The 23,881-nt window shown below is 32.7% G+C and overlaps 1 protein-coding gene across 1 annotated transcript; it reads left to right on the forward strand.

Moving 5' to 3' along the window:
* Positions 1–9,999: 9,999 nt before the first annotated feature.
* Positions 10,000–12,674, forward strand: LOC111408916 (protein WALLS ARE THIN 1). Its single transcript, XM_023038763.1, has 6 exons — positions 10,000–10,278; positions 10,387–10,449; positions 10,613–10,729; positions 10,885–11,290; positions 11,496–11,647; positions 12,252–12,674. Exons 1-6 carry the CDS (start codon positions 10,055–10,057, stop codon positions 12,436–12,438), a joined length of 1,149 nt encoding a protein of 382 aa, XP_022894531.1. The 5' UTR covers positions 10,000–10,054; the 3' UTR covers positions 12,439–12,674.
* The last annotated feature ends 11,207 nt before the right edge of the window (positions 12,675–23,881 follow it).

Genomic DNA, 23,881 nt, shown 5'->3' on the forward strand with positions numbered 1-23,881 from the left:
TTTCATTATCTGTTTCCTCGAGTGACTAACTTGGTTGAGTAATGTTTTCTTTCTTGAATCTGCAGAACTGTAGTCAGATAATAGGATCTTTACGTGACAGATTTGTAGAATAATTGGAATTTCTGTAAATAAGTATATCCATTTGCTGAAGCATATTTACATCTGTAACTGTACAAAGCATTCATGCTTTCTGAGGAAAATGGCAATTTCTGCAAATTGTGACCTGATATATTTGCTCATGTGTACTTAATTGTACTGGGAAATTTCTGTATTTGCATCAGTCTCTCTTTGAATTTTGATATCAATTCTTGTTACCCTGCTAATCTGCCTGGCTATACAGAGGTGTGGACGTATGGAAGTTTATGTCTGATTAGAAAACCGCATTGCATATGAAGTTCAATAATGCATGTATTACAAGAATATTACTTTAATTTCTATGGACAATGAACAGGAAATGGGAAGTCAATAAAGTACCCTGTTTTTATAGTGGTTTAGTCAATGGTTTTTCACTTTCCAGTGCTGTAATTATCATATTACTTATCTTTGCGGAAAGAATTGTTGACTGTTTTTCACTAGTTATAGCGATATTGTATAGAGTCGTTAAGAACGGGATAAGCTTGACTTGCATTAAGTTAATGATGGTTGATTACATCTTAGTGTGAATGCATCTTGTAAAAACATGAACATATCTTATCAATTTGATTAGTGAAAAGTATTAATATCTGTGGGTTTACTTGATTTCTGGTACTGTGTTTGGGTTAGTGGAATCACTTTATGGCAAGTGATCCAAACAAAAGCAGTAAACAGTTATGGTTGCATTTATCTAGTGTTAGGTTTATGCAAGAAAGTGACCAAACAGCATGAGGTCAAGAAGAATTTCTCAAGCAGGGCTCCATTCTTCTGTATGGAAAACTTTTTGACGTCATTTTGTGCATATCAAGATCATAGGATAATAGTTTTAGAGGGTGGTTTCAAAATCATAATATGGCATGCCTAACTTAACTCTCTAAATTTTGTACCTATTGACTTGTTTGGCATGATAGATTGGACAATAATAGACAAGTTTAATGAAAAAGAGAAGTTAAAAGTTAAAATCTTGTTTGTTGATCGAGCTCTATTTGTTCAATAATCGTTTTTTTTATTGTCATTTACATGTTGAGACCAAAAATTCACATGATTTGCTTTCTACTTTACAACAACTCTACAGAAGCTGCTCCTATGACAGGGAACAGTGTCATTACTCCCTTGTCAAAAAATTGTGACAAGGTTGTGACAATACGATCCTTGTGAAATCACGGGGCAGCCGAGCGGGAGTAAAAACAGTGTTAGGTGGGGAATTTGGTTGGGACGAAGCACCTGATAAAAGATAACATGAGTGTTGAAAGAGAGGTGTACACAACTCAACATACGCGTGTTCTTGAATGATATCTATTGTTTCGTGCCGCTTCTTTGTGCAAGCTTAAAATAATCTACACGACTCAGACATACACATTTAATTACGCACTTCTTGATCCTGAAGACCCGTCGACTCAAACAAAACAACTATGGTCTATGTAATTAGAGTTGGGTGTTCCTCTTAATTTTGTATTGTTGTACTCAAAGAATGACCCACACTAAAGTCTTGGTGGTGGATGATGTTTACTTCACACTAAGTTAGGACTTGGAAAAGAAGCGATGGAACGTCCTCTGACTGTATTTTTCAGAACTGATTAAGCAAGAAACTTCATACCTTTCAAAGCTTCACAAATTCATAGAGTGCTTTGATTAGTATTGAGAATCTCCAACACGAAAAGTGACTGGTAGAGAGCACTCACTCTCTTTGGTGCAGTATTTTTCTACAAAACTTTTGAGTAGAATAAAATTAAAAGTATGTTTGGCATGACATTTAAAAAGTCAAAAATGAGCTTTTGAATTCAAAAGTTGCTTTTATACCCATTTTGTTGTTGTTTCTTCATGAAGCTCTTTTATAAGAAGTAGAAGTAAAAGCAGAAGTCCTGTCAAACAGACCATGAATTGAACGTATTCGACTTTCCAAAACAACTTGACATTTAAACATGCAAATGTCTACACGAAATTTTCCCGAAAGATTAAAGTAAATGATGCAATAGCTACAATACAAACACTAGATTGCATTCTTAACCATTTGGGCCTCAATTCAACCTGAACTATTGGCATGTAATGTGTTAAGAACATGTCCTGTTGGTTCCAAAAGTATATGTTAATTTTCAGGGGACAAAAAATATAAAATAAAATTATATATTCAATGTAATCGATGTACAATTATGGAAGCATGCATATGGTAATGGAGAAACGTATTCTAGAGGATAACAAGTTAAGGCAAAAGTTTGGCCAATTTTGGGGTACTTTTTTTTATCAGATGATTAAGTTTAGGTTTTTTTTATTTATTTATTAAAATTTAGGTTTTATCTTAAAATGTCAATTTTATTAAGAATAATATTCATATATGTTCACTATTTGTTTCGTCTTTAATAGACGTGAGATTAATCCTATATCATCCCCTTCAATATTGGATAAATTGAACTTCGAAAAAAATGCATGATTGGTTCTCAACTTATTGTTCAAATAGCAAGTTGGTTCATAACCGTAAAAAATATTAAGTTGGTCTTAAACTTTCATTAAAATTGCTCAATTTGTCCCACGTTATAGTTCTCAAAATCTGTATTAATTCATGTCGCATTTATGCATCTAATTTTATGAAGTTAGGTCACTATAAATTAATAGTACAATACATTTTCCTTAAGGTCACATGCAATCATTTGAAAACACGATAGGACTTAACTGGTTCAACTAGAAAAATAGAAAACCTACCTAATTATATGAAAAAAAATCGAAAAATATGAGTCCATTTAAAATAAGTAAAGCAATAACCTGTTCACTTCAAATTTTTGTTTTTTCAAAATTTTATTACCATTAGTTCGACTCCTCGACCCTTTTTCTTTTTTGAGTAGGTGCTTGGACCGGTTTGCAAAATTAGTCACATTATGATTAACAAGGATTGGCGGTTTCTGTCATTAAGGAAAATACTGAAGACTAACTTACGCTTTTTTATAAGCTGAGGACCAATTAACTACATAAATATTAAATTGAGACCACTGATGCAATTTTCAGTCAAACTTTCCAGCATTGCATCCATTATATTCAATGCAAATGATTCTTTATTATTTATCAATGCTAGAAACAAAAATTATTTTTAAAATCATTTTGTTTATACTTGAGTGGATGAAGGAATAATTATATAGTAAAACATTTTTTTTTTAAATTACATGTGGCTCACCGAAACTAGTCTTTGTAATTTTTCAATAAATTAAATTAAATATATCGAATTGATCATGTTATCGTTACTTAGCATGTACGGTAATATATTCTTATTACGTATACGAGTCAAAGCACGGCCCCACTAATAAATATCAGAAAAAAGGTTATTCTTTTCTTTTCTTTCCTGCATGCGTGTAGGAATGATACACGTTGATTTGTAATTGAAAGGTTACCGCTTTTTCTTCCGTCTTTTCTCCCTTTTTCACTGCTACAAAAATCTTAGTTATGATTAAGGATAAAAAAGAAATTAATGTTGTGTCATGCTTCCTAATCTTTGTTTTGCAAGTCCTAATTAATTTCTCGACATCCTTAAAACACTCTCATTTGTAAAATTCCATTTCCATCATATCTATCTAATTTTTCAATAAAAATATGTGAAATGATGAATATATCATCTTATTTAAATAAAATAAAAATAAAAATAAAGAACTAATTATAACCGTACTCCTAAACCTTTTTAAAAAGTGCAAATAACTCTCAAATAAACTATTAAAAAATTCAAAATAAAATAAAATCTTTTTCTCTCTCTTTCTCTCCATCTCTTCCACCTCCTCCAACAATCTGAATCGATACTAATGACAATCCAAAACGATAAACAATTTGCCAATAAAAATTTTGTAACAAAATTTGCAAACATGAAACTTTGTCAATTTTTGGAACATGAACCAGACCCATAAACCAAAATTTTTCACTTATAAGTAACAAAAATATAACAAAAAATTGAAACAAAAAACCTATCTCCACCACCACCACCTCCTCCTCTGCTGCCACCACCAGCACCAAACAATTTCCAACAATATACTTCCATTAGAGTTTTAAACCAAACCAAACTCAAATATGGGGTTTGAAGTAATGGATCCTTCCTTTGATCCTAGCTTGCCTCGATGGCTTTGGTAGAGAAAAATAGAGACTAACTCCGTGTTAAGGGATATTATCCCACATCGAATAAAGACAATAACATAGACCAACTTATAAAGTTTTGAGCTACTTCTCTTATTAATGTTGACCTTTTAAGATAGAACCCAAAAATTTAACATGGTATCAGAGCCTGTTAATCTCCAACAAGCAATTTCTTCCGATTAAGACTTGAAAATGAGTACATAGATTTCAAGATTGATCTGCTCAAACGAGTCACCATCTTGTGGGGACATATTAATGGATATAATCTCACATCGAATAAAGATAAAAAAATACACCAATTTATAAGGTCTTAGACTATTCCTCTTAATAAGGTTGATCTTTTAAGATGAACCCTCAAATCTTAACATAGTATTAGAGTCCATTAAACTCTAATGAGAGATTCGATCAGATTAAAACTCAAAAAATGAGAACACAAATTTTAAGATTGATTTGCTCAAACGAGCCACCATTTTACAGGAGCATATTGAGGGATATTATTCCACATCAAATAAAGATGATAACATGGACCAACTTATAAGATCTTGTGCTACTTCTCTTAATAAGATTGACTTTTTAAGATGGAGCTCCAAATTTTGACATGGCATCAAAGTCCATTAAGCTCTAATGAGCAATTCCATCGGATTAAAACTAAAAAATGAGCACACGAATTTCAAGATTGGTCCGCTCAAACAAGTCACCATCTTACGGAGGCTTGTTAAGGGAAATATAGACCAACTTATAAGGTCTAAAGATACTCTGGAAACCCAAGTCTTAACACTCTGGACAATTGACATGAGACCTTGGTTTTAACGCCCCGTTTGAATTAGATTGATATATTTCATCGAAGCTCGGATTCACCTTTTCAAATTTTGGAGAGCATATTTTGATTGATAACCTATTTAGATGTTATAGGACTATGAATCCGGCCTTGGGGAGTAGATGTTACCACTTGGTGGCTAATGGCATGGGTGTAGCCAGAAATAGTGTTGTTGCCTTGGTTTTGGTCTGTGAGTGAGAGGTTTTGGGCAACAATAGGAGTGGTTTGTGGTGGCATGTGGCATGTGGCAAGGCGGAATGTGATGGTAGGATGGAGATGTATTCGGTGGTGGTGATGTCCAGAGGTCTAAGCTGCGATAGGGTGGAGTTTGGGGTGGTTGAAGGTGGAGGAGAAGGAGGAGGTGGAGGAACAGAGGGAAAGAGAAAGAAAATGATTTTATTTTATTTTGAATTTTTTAATAATTTATTTGGGAGTTATTTTCACTTATTAAAAAGGTTTGGGAGTATGATTGAAATTAGTTCTTTATTTAAATATGAGGGTATATTAGTTATTTTACATATTTTAATTGAAAAAATGGATAAAACTGATGAAAATGAAGTTTGCACAATAAAACATAAAAATAGGGATGAAAATACAAAAATATGAAACGTGAAAACGTTTTGCATACTAAACACTAAACGTAGGGACGTTTTGCACTAATAAACCTAAAAGAAGAGCCTTTAGCTATGTTTTTCAAGATTGTTTTTATTTTTATATTAAATATGAAAAAGTAACATAATGTACAGTAAATTTGGGGCATATGTACGATAATTTGCTTTAAGTAATAATAATGTTTGGTGGGAGGTGAAATAAGTGAAACGAGGGCTAAAGCACAAGATTCTGTCGTGCATGCTTAATCTAATTTTAGCTGTCAGCCATGTATTGGTCAGAGTGGGATCCGACAACCCTTCTCTTTGCCACCTAAACCCTTTCAATTTTTTTTAAAAAAACTTCTTATAATTTCCAAATTCCAAGTAATAATGATGTCTTGTCCCCCTTTTCTTTTTAATTAGAGCCTTTTGAAACCTCGACGGGGCATCGTGTTACTGATCGCTTATATTCATTGATCAATTTTATTATAATGACGAAATTTTGTATCGTTGATTTTTCATTTTTTTTTCTTTTTTGGTAGTCGAGATCGAAAAGTTAAGAACAACTTAGCAGTAAAGTTTGTGAATGAAATCTTATTTATAACTTATTTGTTCTTGTTCATTTCTATTGAAACAAGATGGAGTTATAATGAAACTAATCTTGAGTTACCTATATTACATGTTGACTAGTTATATATGGATTAAAAATATATTTCATTTTTTCTACTAGTGTACGTGGATTCAAATAGAAATCTTTCCTTCTCATTGTGATGGTAAATTGACTTTATAAAGTGATGAAATCAAGTAATATTATGATAACTTTTGATGAATTTCTTGTGTACGAGACCATCCAAGTTTCCCTAACAAGTATATATGGAATGGAAAATGACTATTATACCCATGTAAGTATATACAAAACAGCATATTTCTCTCATGGAATCGACATTTCAATTGTAATGTGCACTTTTATTTTTTAAAACATAACATTGGTGCCAGATATATAGAAATTAAAGTTACATCTGACCTTGATAGAGCTAGAGTATATATATATAGGTTGAACCCTAATCTTGAGGGCCCCAACCGTCCTGCCCTTAGAGCTTTATGAGGCAGGTAAATCGCGAGATGTACCTCAACAGGTCAGGAAATAAGAGCTGTCTGTACACTGTACCTATAAGAAGTCTAATTTCATGTCTCAGAAATCGAACCCCCACACTGCGGCTGTCAATAAGGCTTGAGATAATATCACTCCTATCTTTTGCATTACTAGGCTATGCCCCGGAGGATAGCTATAGTACATATACTATATTGTACAAGAACATGAATCAGCTTTACAAAATATTTTGAAAGATTATAGAATGATAGTGGTCTGAATTTAGGGGGGACACAATGTTTGTTAAAGTAATGTATTTGATATTAGAGTACAGCCCAACTGGAGAGCAACCCTACGCGAGTGGTTTCTTAGTGGAAACACTTAATTAAATACCTTAAACCAACATCATTAATTCAATCTTCCTTGTCATACAAGGTCTGAGATGACCCAAAAATGACTGGATCGTATCATGATGATTATGAGTTATTAAATGGTAAAATGAATAAAATTTCACAATTCCATTTATTTAATTAATTCGTACTAAATAGACAGTATAGTATTTATAAAGTTTCATTCTAAAAGATTATTCACTTAGCGTCAAATTCAATACTTATTATACATTTAGTCAATATGAGTTTTGTTTGCTCCTTTTTAACATACTTGATCATACTGTTAAGAAAAAATGATATGTACCTCTTGTTGTGGTGGTGGGAGAAAAAGAATTCAATCTTTCGTGTTGGCTTCTACTTTTTACATTGTGATCCTTTAATGATAAATTGTGTACAATTTTCCCCTTTACTTATTGTTCCTTTTGATTAATGGTGGACCTTTGTCCATGAATGCTTTCATTTCTTTATTTTCAAAGTTTAAATCCAGTGATTTATCGTTAACTTATTCGTGGATTAATTGGTGTGATATATCATTCATATTTAACCCCTGTTTCGTAGGAATTAAAATCAAATTTTTAATAGATTTTGATAAAAATCGATAAAATGAATTGTTGAAAAGTTGTAGGATATATATAGTTAAAATTAATTATAACTTAGATCAAAATTTGAATTTTAATCAATACCAAACATAGACTTAATATAATCTAAACAAGGGTGTTTAAGAGATCATTTCTCTAATTAATACTAAAAATTGCATGCACAAATATTAAAACAATTTAAATGAATTAATTGTTAACTAACAACTATTAACTTGTCATTGATTCTCCTTCACTGAGCATCACGAGAAAAAGAAATAGCTTTTATGTTTACCAAAACTATAAGAAAAATGTGAACTAAAATATAGAGTATTTTGAAAGGTTACGATTTTCCAAATGGCTTGTGGCATTTCAATTCTAAACTTTTTGTCGTGAAAATGAAGAAAATTTGCAATAGCGTAACATTTTATTTTATTTTTTTTGCAAATTTTATCCTAACATTTATTTTGTGCTAACCATAAGTTCAAATATTTCAAAAAATATGCACCTAGGGTCCAAATGGATGAAAATTCATTTGACCGTTAATTGACTTAGAATAGAAGAATTTGACCAAATTAAAAATGGTAAGATGGTATAATTTAACGTTTTTTCCACATAAAACAATTTAAAAAAATGAAGAACAAAACTGTTCATCTCCCTCCTCCACCCTTACCCACCCTCGAAACCTACAACATTGAAAATCGGCCATGGCCGACCACTGCCATCCACTAACACGCTACCTCATAGCCACCATCCACACGCAAATTTCAAACAAACAATACATAATATCAGCCAATTTCAAAATCGCTACCTCAAACACAATGAAAATTGAAAACCCATAATTTAAACCCATCAATTGAAATATTATTGTTAATAGAAATTGATGCAAACAGGTTTGCAGTGATGAAACCAGAGTTGTAAAATTCTGAAAATTCATCAATTTTCATCGGAAAAAAATCTCAATGTAAAAAATTTCACTGCAAAAAATGTCATCGGGACCAATATCAAGGGAGTATTGAGATGATGAGAGGTCGTCACAAAGCAGTTAGGAGAAGGAGAAGGACAATATTCCGACGAATCTACGGCGACTACTGATTTATATTCCGACGGATCTATGGTGGATGATGAGTTTTATATCAAGCAGTGGAGAAGATGACCCAAAGATTTGGGTTCCATTTAGCAGTAGAGAACATGGTGGAAGAGGTGGTGGCGACCACGATGGGCTGATTGTGAGCGATGGTGTGTAGCAATATTTTGGTTTTGGGTAGGTGTAGGGATAGGGTGGAGTTTGACGGGAATGGGTTTAATTTCTGTTTTTTATTTTTGTTAATTGTTTTATGTGGAAAAATGCAAAATTATCATTTTTAATTTGGTCAAATTATACCATTCTTAGTCAACAAATGGTCAAATAGATTGATTTCTATCCATTTGAACCACGTATGCATATTTTCAAAAGGTTTGCCACTATGGTTAGCATAAAGTGAATGTTAGGATAAAATTCGCAAAAAAATAAAAGGTTAGAGATTGCTACTGCAATTTTTCCTTTTTCTTTTTTGAAAATTATAAACTCCAATTGATAAAATTATGTCCATATTTGATTTCCATAATAGATTTTGTAAAGTGAAAAAAAAAAAAAAAAGGAAAATAATATTGTGAAGTTAAAAAGTAGCAATCGTGCTCTAAGTATTGATAAATTTGACAAAAAATGTTTAAATACTATACTTGGCATGCATTCATTGGAAGGTGGAAAAAATAAACAAGAAACAGGTGAATCACATTTGGTTACGTCAGCTTTGATAATAAATTTGTCAAATATTTTCTGTACTCGTGACTTTTTTTTCAAAAAGTATAAGATTTTTGAGTTTACATACAAAATTACATCGAAAACGTGAGGGGAAATATGAATATTAACGAATGAACTAAAACAGGAAGCTTGGTGTACCCATCCGCCTTTCCCCGTGCGCATGGCGGCTCACCACCACCCTGGCCATTCTCCTCAATTATCATCATTAATAGCATGCTTCCAAAACAGAACCCTGATATATAAATACATAACACACAGTGTACGTGCGTGCGTGTGTTTCTTTTTCTTTCGGTAGTGCGATGGGGGTTGTCTTGTCAGCCAAGAAGGGGTGGAGGAGAGGTGTGGGGTGGGGTAGGAGGAACAGAGAAGAATGTGGGAGAATGACAACCAAAAATAATAGAAGATGAACAGTTGATTCAAATGTCCTTTGTGGGCCAATCGTAGGGTCAAACCTCAATTCATTAACCTTCCTTGTAACTATTTATATCACCCCTAAACTCTATACTAAACTCATCTAAACTCGAACACATTCCTCTCTATTTACAGTTCTGTAATGGCGGATACTGGTAACGGTGCAGTAGCGGCAAGAAGAATATGTGGAATCCCAGAAAAGTTTCAACTGCACTTGGCCATGTTGGCCTTGCAATTTGGATATGCAGGTTTCCATGTGGTTTCAAGATTTGCTCTTAACATGGGAATCAGCAAAATTGTGTTCCCAGTTTATAGAAACATCCTTGCCTTGCTTCTTCTATTGCCCTTTGCCTATTTTCTTGAAAAGTATGTCAGTGAATATCATTTTGTTTGTTTCAAATTCATATATTCTGAATTTTTTGAGCTCAATGAATCTTATAATGTTTTTTCTTTTTGTTTGATCGTATCACCCAGGAAAGAAAGGCCTCCTCTTAATTGGAATTTCCTCCTTCAGTTCTTCCTCCTCGCAATTGTTGGGTATGATATTTATTAGATCATACGTACTACTACAAACAAAAAGATTTAACTTTTTTTTTTTTCCTTGGATAATCCATTGAGTACTGTCGATTGTCGAATCCCGTTGTGGTTTATCTTTCAAGAATATGTGTAATAATTAAGCGATTTTGGACAAAAATGACAGGATAACTGCAAATCAAGGATTCTACTTACTAGGTTTGGAAAACACATCGCCAACTTTTGCTTCTGCAATTCAAAATTCTGTGCCAGCCATTACATTCCTTATGGCTGTATTACTCAGGCAAGCTAAGAATAACTGCATCTAATATAAGTACATGCAAACACACTGTATAAAGATTACAGAAAATTCTATCTTTTTTTTGTCAAGATCATAAGTTGTACTTTTTTCTTTCTTTTTTTTTTTTTTTAATTTTTATAAATAAACAATATTTTCAGGATCGAAAAAGTGAGACTGGATCGAAAAGATGGGATATCAAAGGTTGCCGGGACAATTCTCTGCGTAGCAGGAGCTTCTGTAATTACACTTTACAAAGGTCCTACAATATACAGCCCTACTACTCCACTGCAAAGTGCTTCCCCAATATTTCTTTCCCTCGGCGATGCCAAGGGAAAGAACTGGACACTGGGCTGCATTTTCTTGATTGGCCATTGCCTGTCGTGGTCTGGCTGGCTCGTACTCCAGGCACCGATTCTCAAGAAATACCCAGCCCGGCTCTCGTTTACTTCGTACCAGTGTTTCTTTGGAGTTATCCAGTTTCTTGTAATTGCTGCATTCGTCGAGAGAGATGCTCAGGCTTGGCTTATTCACTCTGGTGGAGAGCTTTTCAGTGTTTTCTATGCGGTAAATGATCATTTTTGTTTTGTTGCACAAAATTTTAAATCACACATGCGTCTGTCAAACAGTTCAAACTTCTACAAGATCGATCAAATAATCCTTCTGTATCTTGGAGTTGTTGGGTGTGATTTGTAAGCGTGTGTTTGTCTGGGCATATGAAATGACAGCAAAACTAAACTAGGGTATACATCATACATGAATGAATTGGCAGGGAGTGGTGGCATCTGGGATCGCATTCGCTGTACAGATATGGTGCATTGATAGGGGTGGCCCCGTTTTCGTGGCGGTGTATCAGCCTGTTCAGACCCTCGTTGTCGCCATTATGGCCTCCATTGCTTTAGGAGAGGAGTTCTACTTGGGAGGGTACTCTTTCTATTCATTTTCCTCTTGCCAACATTAATTAATTGGATCTTATCAAATTTTTTAATAAAAATATTATAACATTGAAGTTTGAAATGATATTTAGGGCATGTTTGACGAGATTTCTACTTTGTATTGATTCCTTGTAGAAGAGTTTCAAGAGAAATCTATTTTAATTCATTTTTCTCTAAAAATACTTCTAGTCAAATTAAGCATTTTTAGAAAATAATTCAAAAATAGTTTTTTAGTTTCAGAAACAATTTTTTTACTTTTCAAAAGTCTTGTGAAATGAACCATCACTAATTATGAAACTCGATAGATGTTTAATATATTACCATGTTCAGCATCCTTCAATTTTAAAACTTTACCCTTGTTTGGAGTAGATCACAATCGAATTTTTAATAGAATTTGATAAAAACTAATGAAATATATGATATATGGTTGAAACTATATTATTTTTTTCTTGGGACCAAAATAATAAAAATTGAATTTTGAAGGATGAAATTGAAAGTTTCATGAAGTTCAGGACCGTTTGGATGATTTACATTTCTGACTAGCTCTGGTGGTCAAACACAGCAAAAGACTTATTCATGATTGTGATGTACAGGATCGTTGGAGCAGTACTGATCATAGCAGGGTTGTACTTAGTGCTGTGGGGGAAAAACGAAGAAAGGAAATATTCGCAAAGGGCAGCGATTCAGTCCCCCGCAGACCAATCCAACACCAGAGCGCCAAGTCACGTCAAGACCTCCATAACTCACCCACTACTTTCTCAGTCAACTGAAAATGTTTGACCACCAACGTACAACCTATATTTGCAAGAAAAATAATAATGAATCCAATATGCTTGTGTGTGTATTTCATTAGGGTTTTCTTTTTTAATATTTAGTAGCTTTTTCTCTTAAGTAGAGTGGCTTAAAAAGTGGAGGAATGTGATGATTATGGACATATGGTGTGGGGTTTAAACATGGAATCCCATATGGTATGGTATTTTATATGTTAGTTAATACTATATTAATGCTTTGTTTAATTTACGGGAAAAAAATTAATGTGATTTTTTTTTTTTGAAAGTTAATGGATATCATGAAATATATGATAAAAATAAATAAAAGTATGGTTCCAACAAAATTTAACTAATTTTTTAACAAATAAAAACTTGAGAAAAATAGAAAACTACCATTCTTTTAGAAAATACATTTTCAAATTTAAGAAATTGATGAAATCTTTCAAAAATTAGGTGGCCATAATATGACCTCTGATAACAATCTGTGATTTATATTTAATTAAACAGGTCATGGACACATACTAGTTACAAATTATAAAAGATCACGGTCACAAAAAAAAAAAAATAATTGATAGGTTACAATTATATATTTAGTCATAAATCACACGTTTTAATAGTCATAAATTATTTCCTAATTTATTACTAATTACATTCTTTGAGTTAAAGAAAAGGAGACAAGGGAGTGCATTACATCATTTGATGCGGTGACTTGAGGTTTAAAATGATTAAAACACTCTAATCATTCTCATTGGGATCAGCCAATCACGCTTTAGTTCCCACGTGCCACCGAAGACACACAAGTCTATAGATGATATTTAGCGCATATTTGAGCCTCATTATTTTCAAAACTTATTTTTTTAAAATTCATTTTCAATCATATATTTTTCAATAAAATAATATACACGTAAATCTAAAAAATTTTCCTATTTTCTAATCATACATTCACTAAAAAATTACTATTTCAAAATATATTATCCCAAAAAATAGGGCTCAAACGGAGTCTTATCGAAGAGATGTATTTGATAGAGTATAAATCTCTCATTGGTTAAATATAAAATTATTAATTAATTTGAACAAAGTGACATTTTAAGAGAGAATTCAATGCCCAATTGGCATAAGAGTTCATGATGTTCAAACAAGCCATCGAATTTCAAGATTGATGTATTGAAATGAGCTACCATCTTGCAACGCATGCTAAGGCTTAAATCCAAGAAAATTAAGAGGGTGTTTGGTGGCAATTAAAATTCAATTTTTTTAATAAATTGTGATAAAAGTTTTTGAAATGTGTGGTTGAAAAATTGTGGGACATATAAAAAATATTATTAATATTAATTGTTTAACTTTAACTTAGATTAAAATCATATTTTAATTAAGCCCAAACAAGCTCTAAAGAAAAAAATGAAGTAACATCTAAGGATTTGAACTATCCATCATAACAAAGTTGACATTTTAAATAAAGTTAAATCTTAATTTCACTTTAGTCCAATTGTAAATGTATATTAATTGAGATGTATAATAATACTTTCTTGTAACAATGGTGCTCACCACCATTTTGAATCACTCTCACACTATTGAATTTAGTAACTTCGTTAAACAATGTGTTGTCTATCATTATTACTTAAATTGATGCTAGATATCATTATTTATTTATTTATTTTTTTGGACCGAATTAAAGAAGATATATGTGACATGTCACATCCTCCTATTCTGTTTAATGTACAAAGTATTACATGACAAACAACTTATGTGACTAACAAATTACATGTAGATGTAGGTCATTTTTCTTAATATGGCTTCAAACATATGTTATCTTCCATTATAATCATACTTCCTAAATGTCTCTTTGGTTTGCAATTATAACATTTTTTGTTTTTTTTATCGTTGGCTTATTTGACACCATGATTATGCAAAATCTAAATAATGTGACGTCACACATTCAATTATGATTCAGTGCATGCCATTAGGAACATACAAAAAGAGTAGGGAAGTATGTTGTGTGAAAATCAATTAGCACTTGCCCTCTTTAGCACTTTTTAAAATCAACGTGCAATCATATGGGTCCATAATAAGTGCTTATTTGGTAAAGTTTTTAGGAAGAAAGTACATAACTAGCCACCTTTGAAGATATAATTTTAAACTCGACAAACTTTTGGAATTCTTTCAAAAATCAAGTGGCATTAATTAAATATGTAACTAAATAAGTTGTATTAATTAAATATGTTAAGGTCACAATAATGTACAATTTTGGTCATAATTACGTAATAACCACAACCACAGAACATTACAGTCATAAATCACGAATTTTATAGATCATAATTTCTTTTCTATTTACTTCATTTCTTTGGTTTTTTATTTAATTTTTTATGTAAGAAAAATGTAAAGTTATATTTTTGTACTTTTAAAATTAGTCAAAATTGGAGTCAAAGTCAATTCTTCAATCAACTAATGGTAGAATAGACGGTTTCCATCCAATTGGATCTCTATTGCATATTTTTGAATTGTTAGATACATTTGGTGGCACAAATTGAAGGTTAAGGTAAAGTCCGCAAAAATGAAAAAGGTTAGAGATTGTTGCTGCAATTTGTCGTGAATTTATTGATCAAAACACATTTTTCGATCACAAATTATTAAATTAAATGGTTACAATTATTTAATTAAATGATCGCAAATTACCGTTCATCCTTCCACGTCACCCACCCCTCTGATGGCACTACCCAAAACGTATTTTTTGTCTCGAATTCACAATCCACCACCACCACCTGCACCAACAACCATCACCTCTACCTAGACATAGGTGGCACCAATAAGTTGTAGATCACACCCTTGAAACAACCATCATGCACCGTCAGTGGTAGTTCTGTGATTTCTGAGCCTCGATACGAATATCATAAATTGAGCCCCAAAATTTTAGTATGCATGCAAAATCATATGAAGTCAATAGTTAACTTATAAATTTAAAACTTAACAATAAAACATCAAATAAAATGTATTATACAAAAAAATTATACTATAATCAAATAACAAAGCAAACAATGTTTCAAACGATCAGTTAAATACTATTCGTCTTGTGATTTTAGAAGCAATAACATTATTGAAATTTAAATAATCTATCTGTTCGATTATTTCTTTCTCAATTAATAATAGAGTCTATCAATTCAAACTTTCTTGTTATATAGTTGATCAAAGATAAGATAAGATATGATTAACAAAATTTTGTAAGTAATATAAGCGTTTGTGATATCTTCAAATATTGTAGCACTTTAATTACTTTAGTTACCTCATGGCATGTAACTCATAATCATAAATCATCTCAATTAATATTCGAACGTCAATTGTATTTTAGATACTTCTCAAGATTCATAACTAATTGAAAGAATTGCATGTAAAACCTTTCCAAATTTAATAAAAATTAAAAAAATTTCATATTGTATAAATTGTTCAAATCAAAATTTAGAGAAGATAGAACTTAATTCATTATAAAAAAGAAGTATTCAACTGTAAAAGATTCTTCAACTGATTGATTTACCTCATCACTACTACTTTTGTTAAATTACTTCTTTATTCAAATTATACATTTTTATCGGAATAGATCTCCAATACCCATTATACTTGCTTTTTTTGGGGGTCAATTTATCAATGACAATAGCAAATTCAATTTCTCTATGAATTTCATGGAAAAAAAAATCATTGTAAGAAATCGATAGCACCATCAATATCCATGTTTTTTATTTAAAGAAATTTACTCATAATATTGATTACATGTAACAACCTGAAGCAAATTACCATACTAAGCACGAACTCAATTTCAAAGTTCATATATTGCTAAAGACTTCACTTTACTCTTTGTTCAAGAATCTTCGTTGATTTTTGCCAAATCAAGTAACACGTCACTTATTCTAAACTAATAAATTGAATGCTACCTATGTAATGAATAAGTTGAGTAGAATTGAGAAATCACTGCAACATAAGTTTGGGAAATCCTACGCCACTTGTTCCCTTCGTTACATTTGAAATGGACCTAATTTAGAAATGAAATTTTCATAATAAAAAAATATTATTGAGCCTTATTTATAAATGGAATGGAATGATCCTAATTTATCAAATTTTTAATAAAAAAATCTTAGTGAACCTAATATATCAAATTAAAAAAATGAAATACGCTAAAATCCGATGCTCTCTAATGATGGGTCTAAGGTCTGAGGCGATGGCCTCACTCACCCCTGTTTAAAACCAACCATGTGCACCACAAATTGCTGCAGTAGTGTTGTGTAGGAAACAGATCTCCACCTTGAAACAACCATCACTGCACCGTAGATCCCCACATGATAGCGGCAGTGAGTCGCTTGACTCTACTTATAACAGGAAAGAAGTGAAATCATTGGAAATAAAATTAGAGATGTGACTTATATACCAAACATGTTAAGATTTGGAGTTCCATTTTAAAAGATCAACATTGTCAAGAGGAGTAGTCTAAACCCTTATAAATTGGTCTATATTTTCATCTTTATTATATGTGGGATTACATCCCTTAACATGCCTCCGCAAGATGGTGGCTCTTTTTTTTAGCAAATTAATCTTAAAATCCGTATGCTAATTTATTGAGTCTTAATTGGATCGAATCGCTCGTTGTAACTTAATGGGCTTTGATATCATGTTAAGATTTAAAGTTGAGAAAATTACCTAGATCCCTTCTTTTCAAGAGTACATTTCTAAAACAAGTGGGTAAAAGATTAAATTTCATTAATCAGGTGATAAATACTAATTTTTAAATTAATTAATTACAGCCACCCATTCTATCACCCCTAAACACTTCTTTTACCCCATATCTCAATTCATTTTCTAACTCACTGACTCTCTCTTTCTTCTCCAAAAATTTATCAGCACCCTCTTACCCAAAAATCTCATCGGTGGCTTCTTCCCCACCCCCATCCCCACCCTTTAAATTCCGGCCACCTACCACTTCCCTCGTCGGAGTTTCGCACAAATTTCTTCTTTGAAAGCTGATGAGCTTAGATTTTAGGGAAGTGCCAATGCAGTACATGGGTCACCTAAAGCAGAAACAGTGTGTGAGGAGAAGAAAACCCAAACGTGAACGTGGGGACCATATGGTGAAGAACAATCAGATCTATAGCTTCTCTCTCATAATCTTCCTCATCTTTTCGAGAAATAATTGAAGAAAAATCTTTGAAATCTTTATTGAGAAATATTCAGCAATCAATTGGTTTGTGTTTTTTGAAGGTATTGGTGAAAGTTAAAGTAGTGATAATTGTTGTTATTGATTTGAGTTGAAGATGTTAGTAGTGGTGGTGATTATTATTTTTCTGAACAGATCTGCTGTTGTCATTGGAGATCTGATTTTTTCTGTTCGAGATCTGGTTGTGACTGTTTATGACCTATTTTGTGTTGATTGTGACCGATTGTGACTTGAGATTGATCCGGTCACAAATAGTCATATTAAATACAAAATTGGTCACAGACCTCGTATAAATTTACCCCAGATCTTTTATCAATTTTTAAACCCACACACTCTATTTCTTCCCCTAAAAATTAGTTCGGCACTCTTTTACCCAAACATCAGATCTACGACTTCTTTCCCACCCACCCTCTAGATTCCAACCACCTACCACTTCTCTCACCGAAGTTTTACGAGAGAAGTGTGGTGGTGCTAGTTGGTGTTTTTTGAAGGGTTGGTGGAAGTTATGATAGTAATGATTGTTGTGGATTTGAGGTGAATGTAGTATTTATGGTCATCAATTTGAACTAAAGATATTAGTGGTGGTAATGGTTATTATTTTTCTAAACAAATCTGTTGTGGTGGTTTGGAGATCTGATTTTTTTAGTTCGAGATCTGATTGTAAGTGTTTATGACCAATTTTGTATTGATTGTGACTGATTATGACTTGAGATTGATCTGGTCACAGACGGTCACACTGAATACAAATTTGGTCACAATTAGTCACATCTAAGGCAAAGTTGGTCACAGTGATTCTCAGATAACATAAATCAATAAATTTGCCACATGTAACATAGGTATGGTCATAAATAACACGATTGCAAATCTGATAACTGTAATGCACCACTACAACCATCACAAATTTTGGAGATTTTTCTATCACCGAAGCCGAAACAATTGGTGGAATAGTCGCCGGAGCAGTTTGCCAAAGTAGTCACCGGAGCGTTTGCTGTAGCAGTTTGTCGGAACGGTCGCCGGAGTTGCTGCCTGAACGGTCGCCGGAGAAGGAGCCGATGCCTATCTCCGGTGGAGAGATAAAGGGAAGGTGGTGTAGTGGGGTGACAAGATGGGGTGAGTGAGGTGACATGGAGTGGAAATAATTAATGTATATTATATTATAGTTTATTATTTAATAAATATATTTACCACCTGATTTTTGAAATATTTCAATGAGTTTGTTATTTATGAAATGTGTTTTTATAATGTTGTAGTTATGTAGTCTTCCCTTTAAAGTTTCATCTTACAAGGTCAACTTTGTTAAGAGAAATAGCCCAAATCCTTATAAATTGGTCTATATTTTCATCTTTTTTCGATGTGGGATTACATTCATTAACAAAGTAGAATATTGCATCCTGCATATCCTTTCATCTTATTTCACAATACTTCGGGCTTAAAAAATCAGAGATGCGGCTTATCTTGATAAATGCTTCTAGAAAGTTTGATAGAAACTGATTCAACCATGGAAGAGGAAAAGTTGATGGAGGTTACGGGCTTAATTTTGGAAAAGTTGTAGCAATAGGTAGATGGCAGCGATTGTGCAACAATAGCATTACGAGTGTGTTCGATTACATTTATTTTCCATGTAAATATCAATTTGTAATTCAAATTCTTACTTTGGAGTGTTTGATTATTATTATTTTTATTGAAAATATATTTATAAGGAAAATATTTTCTTGGGGTAGTAAGTTTTTGTTTTTTTCAAAACATGGAAAACATTTTTTTAGATGATATTTTTTATGTTAATCAAACGCACTCTACATGTTACAAATTGATTTATCAATAGATAATATTGTGACATTTGATTTGGTCAAAATCTCATCAACCAAAAAACTTCTCCACTTTCTTTTTGACATTTCATCGATCTATAAAAAATTATGTAAACGATGATGTACAAAAATTATTTTTCGTATGGCGATGAGAGGTTGTAAAGGTTACAGCCCCTTGGACAACCCCCTAGACATCCAGGAGTTGTGTGGGTTGTCACCCAAGATTAATCCGGTTGTAAATTTTATTTTTAAATTTAAAAAAATAATAATTACAACCTGTTTTAGAAAGAAGAAAAAAGAAGAGGTTATAACCTGATTTTTGACCGGCTTGATGTAGAGCATGTTTGGTAGAGATTTTAATCCAATTAAAATTAATTTTTTTATCATTATTTTACTATTTCAATCGTCATTTTTGAATTCTTCTCTCATGGGTAGAACCCACTCCACATCTAACGATAAAAAAATCAATTAACAAAATCCCTATAAAACAAGCACGTAATCACTATTTGCGAAGTGGGCTTCTGACAACATGAGTAGCCCATATGGAGAAGGCCCATGCATAATTGGGAAATTAAAACGAAGCTCAATTTTGTACACAATTCCAAGACTATTTTGGTAAACGAATATATAAGAATAGTAAATTATCGAGTTCAAAAATAAATAAATAAATTCATGGATCAAATTGGTTTATAAAATTAAAATTAATAGTGTGCAACCACATAGTAATTGTAGCTGCAGGTTTGGCTGTGCTCAGAATTTATGCCCCTTTTAGTTTACATTCAAAAAAAGAAAAGAAAAAGATTTTAATAGATTTTAATAAAAGTTGTTAAAATGTATGGTTGAAAATTTGTGAATCTTATAAAATATATAATTAAAATTAATTGTTAACTTTGATTTAAATGTTAATTTAATTTTTTATTTGAACCAACTTTTATATTAGTTATTTGGGTTAATTTCACAAATGGTCACTGATCTTACGTGAAAATTACAAAACGGTCACTGATATTTAAAACTTTCAGTAGCGATTACTTAAGTTTCGGAACGCTTTCAAAAATGGTCACTGAAGTGTAAAAATACTTTTTCAATTTTTTAAGCTACTTTTGCGACAACTTTTCGACCACTTTCGACCACAGATACCACCAAATTTTGATATCGTTGGAAAGTCCACAATGTCCTCTTCAATTATCATCCAAAATCTCCCCGTAACTCCAAGGGATTTGGAAATCTCCGCAAAAGTCGCCAAAAAATCTGAAAATCTGCCCCGGGGATTTCTGATTACCAAGATCGTCGAATTTTGATATCGTTGGAAAGCCACAATGTCTTCTTCAATTATCACCCAAAACATCCTCAAAACTCCAAAGGATTCTGCCAGAATAAACCCACAAAGTCGGCTAGCCAAAAGGCGAAAATTTGGCAGATTTTTGGGGCTACTTTTTGGTAATTTCTGACCATCAATACCGCTGGATTTTAATACCGTTCAAAAGCCCACAATATCCTCTTCAATTACCAAAAAAATCTTCTCCAAACTCTAAAGGATTCGATCGGAGTAAACCCATAAAGTTGGCTATCCGAAAAGATGAAAATCTGGGCAGGTTTTTCAATTTTTTGGGTGACTTTTGCAGCAACTTTCTGGCAACTTCCAGCCACTAAGACCGCCGAATTTTGATATTGTTGGAAAGCTTACAATCTACTCTTCAATTCCCACCCAAAATCTCCCCATAACTCCAAAGGATTCGGCCGAAAAAACATAAAAAGTTAGCTACCCAAAAAGGCGAAGATTTCCGACTGAATCCTTTAAAGTTTGAGGGAGATTTGAGATGTTAATTGAAGAGGACATTGTAGACTTTTTTCCAACGATATCAAAATTCAGCGCTCTTGGTGGTCGGAAGTCATCGAAAAGTCACCGCAAAAGTCGTCCAAAAAATTTGAAAATCTAGGCAGGTTTTCAGATTTTTTGGGCAACTTTTGCGGCTATTTTCTGGTCGAATTCCTTGGAGTTACGGGGAGATTTTGGGTTGTAATTGAAGAGGACATTGTGGGCTTTTCAACGATATCAAAATTCGACGGTATTGATGGTTGAAAGTGGTTGCAAAAGTAATCCAAAAAACTGAAAAAGTGTTTTTAAATTTCAGTGACCATTTCTGCAAGTTTTTAAATTTCAGTGACCATTTTTTAAAGTTTTTAAACTTCAGGGATCGTTTCTGGAAGTTTTTAAACTTCAATGACCGTTTTTAAAGCGCACCAAAACTTAAGTAACCGCTATTGAAAGTTTTAAATTTCAACGACCGTTTTGTAATTTTCACGTAAGTTCAGTGATCGTTTGTAAAATTAACCCTTACTTATTTACCAAACATGGTTTTTAATTTTTTAATTTTTTATTTTTTTTGGGGGGTAGGGGGTTAGAAAGTAGGTTAATTTTAAGCAAAACTAAATATGCATACTTCTATATTAAGTTCCTATTTGATGTAGTTTAACAAGTTGCTAAAAAAAACATAACAATTAATCATACAAGATATCTGGTGTCTCACTCTACTATATTATGTAAAAATACTAAGGAAAATCTATTTTTCGGTATCAATGTGTCGAAGTTTGATAAGTCATACCATAAAACCTGTCTTTAATTAAGTGCTCTTGTCCCTCCTTTCCCTTCAAAAGAAATTATAGTAAATAACAATGTATAATATTGTTTAGATATGGAATATAGATCGCACTTATAAGAGGGTTGGGCTATTTTTAATCTTTTGAGTTGAAACCTCAAACCCCAAGAAGTGGTACCGGTATAACTTGGACATGTGGACGCATAAAATGAATCCTCAATTGTAGGTGAACTAAGGTGGTGGGTCCCAAGTTTCCAGTAAAACATTTGGCATGATGATTCGTTCCATATTTTTTACATATCGAACTCATATGTATTGTGTTCACACCTTGTACTTAAACTTTTACCAAGAGATCTACTTGCTTCAATGAACTGGGTAACTCATGCATGTCTGCTACTTTTTTGGGATTACACAGTTGACGAGAACATAAAATATATCTTTGCAATCAATTCAAATAAATTCAAAGCTCGATTCATTTTATTCGTGATACCACTTGCTGGTGAGGCCACTTGAGACTTAGAAAGAGGTGAAAATCAAGCATAGAAGTACTACACATGTTGACGCTTGCTTATCCTGTGATTTGAACACTTTTCGAAGAACTCCTTAAACTTGTCTCATGCCTCGTGATAATTTGCTTCACCAATTTCTCAACAAGTGTAGTACTAGCAATATTAGTACAACTACCCTCACTAATAATCAAATTACATATCTTGTTTTTAACATGGCATCTAGTATGAAAAATGTTCTCCCATTGCGGCTCTACATCATTCACTTTGATTTGTGTATTGAGAGCATGCATAACCACAAAGCATTTTCCCCACGACCAGGTACTCTACTCAATCGTCATCATTAACATCTTCTAATTTAGGCATCTCATCACCATTAATATCACATATTACTTTCCCATTATTGTGCAAGATCATTGCCTTTTTGTTTGGAAATTGAGAAATAATGTGCCCCGATTCTAAGCACCTAAAGTATTTGATATCCCAATTCCTAGAAGGTTGGGAATACACCTTGGGTGTAACTTTGTTAGCAACTTCCTCCTTTCCCCTTGGTGGTTTGGTCTTACTACTCGAAACAACCTTATCATCCCTATTATCATCCTACCTCGATTTTCAAGAAGGGTTAGAACCCGAAGGACCCAATGGATATCTAGTTGCCTATTTCCTCTTCAACTACCTCTCCACCTTTATAGCTACATGTAGTATGTCATCTAACTCCACGTAATGTTGTAGTTCTACCACAATAGCTATATCTATATTCAAAATATTCAAAAATCGAGTCATGGTGACATCCCGATCCTTTTCAACATTCACTTCAATCATGGCAATCTCTATTTCATTGTGATAATCCTTCATACTCCTAGATCCTTGACAAAAGTTTTGTAATTTTTGATAAAGATCCCTTTTAGTAATGATTAGGAATGAACCTCTTCCTCAGGATAGCCTTCAATTCTCCTCATGTTTCAAGCCTGTCACAATTTCTCCTCCTAGAGGTTGTTATTTGATCCCACCAAATAATAGCATAATCAGTAAATTAAATGATAGCAAGTTTTACTTTTTCCTCCTCCTAGTAGTTATAACAATCAAATATAAGTTCTATCTTCTTCTTCCACTCCAAATATACCTCCGGACCGCTCCTTCTTTTGAATGAAGGAATTGTCATTTTAATACTATCAACTCCATCTCCAACATGATCTTTAGCCCTTCTATCATGCCTATCCCCTCTATTCCTCATTTTTCCTATTTTATCCTTCACTAATGCATCATCATCAATTCCACTACCCACTTCATTTTCACACCAATTTTCACTCTAGGTTTCAACCTACCATGCCTCGCATTAGGAACTTCTCTA

Source organism: Olea europaea, chromosome 14 (assembly GCF_002742605.1).
Source record: "Olea europaea var. sylvestris chromosome 14, O_europaea_v1, whole genome shotgun sequence".
Taxonomy (NCBI): domain Eukaryota; kingdom Viridiplantae; phylum Streptophyta; class Magnoliopsida; order Lamiales; family Oleaceae; genus Olea; species Olea europaea.

Excerpts from the sequence above, each read along its gene's own strand:
- LOC111408916 (XM_023038763.1), top strand. The coding sequence starts at position 10,055 with ATGGCGGATACTGGTAACGGTGCAGTAGCGGCAAGAAGAATATGTGGA. Across the intron at positions 10,450-10,612 it reads TTCCTCCTCGCAATTGTTGG|GATAACTGCAAATCAAGGAT; the intron begins GTATGATATTTA and ends CAAAAATGACAG. Across the intron at positions 11,291-11,495 it reads TTTTCAGTGTTTTCTATGCG|GGAGTGGTGGCATCTGGGAT; the intron begins GTAAATGATCAT and ends ATGAATTGGCAG.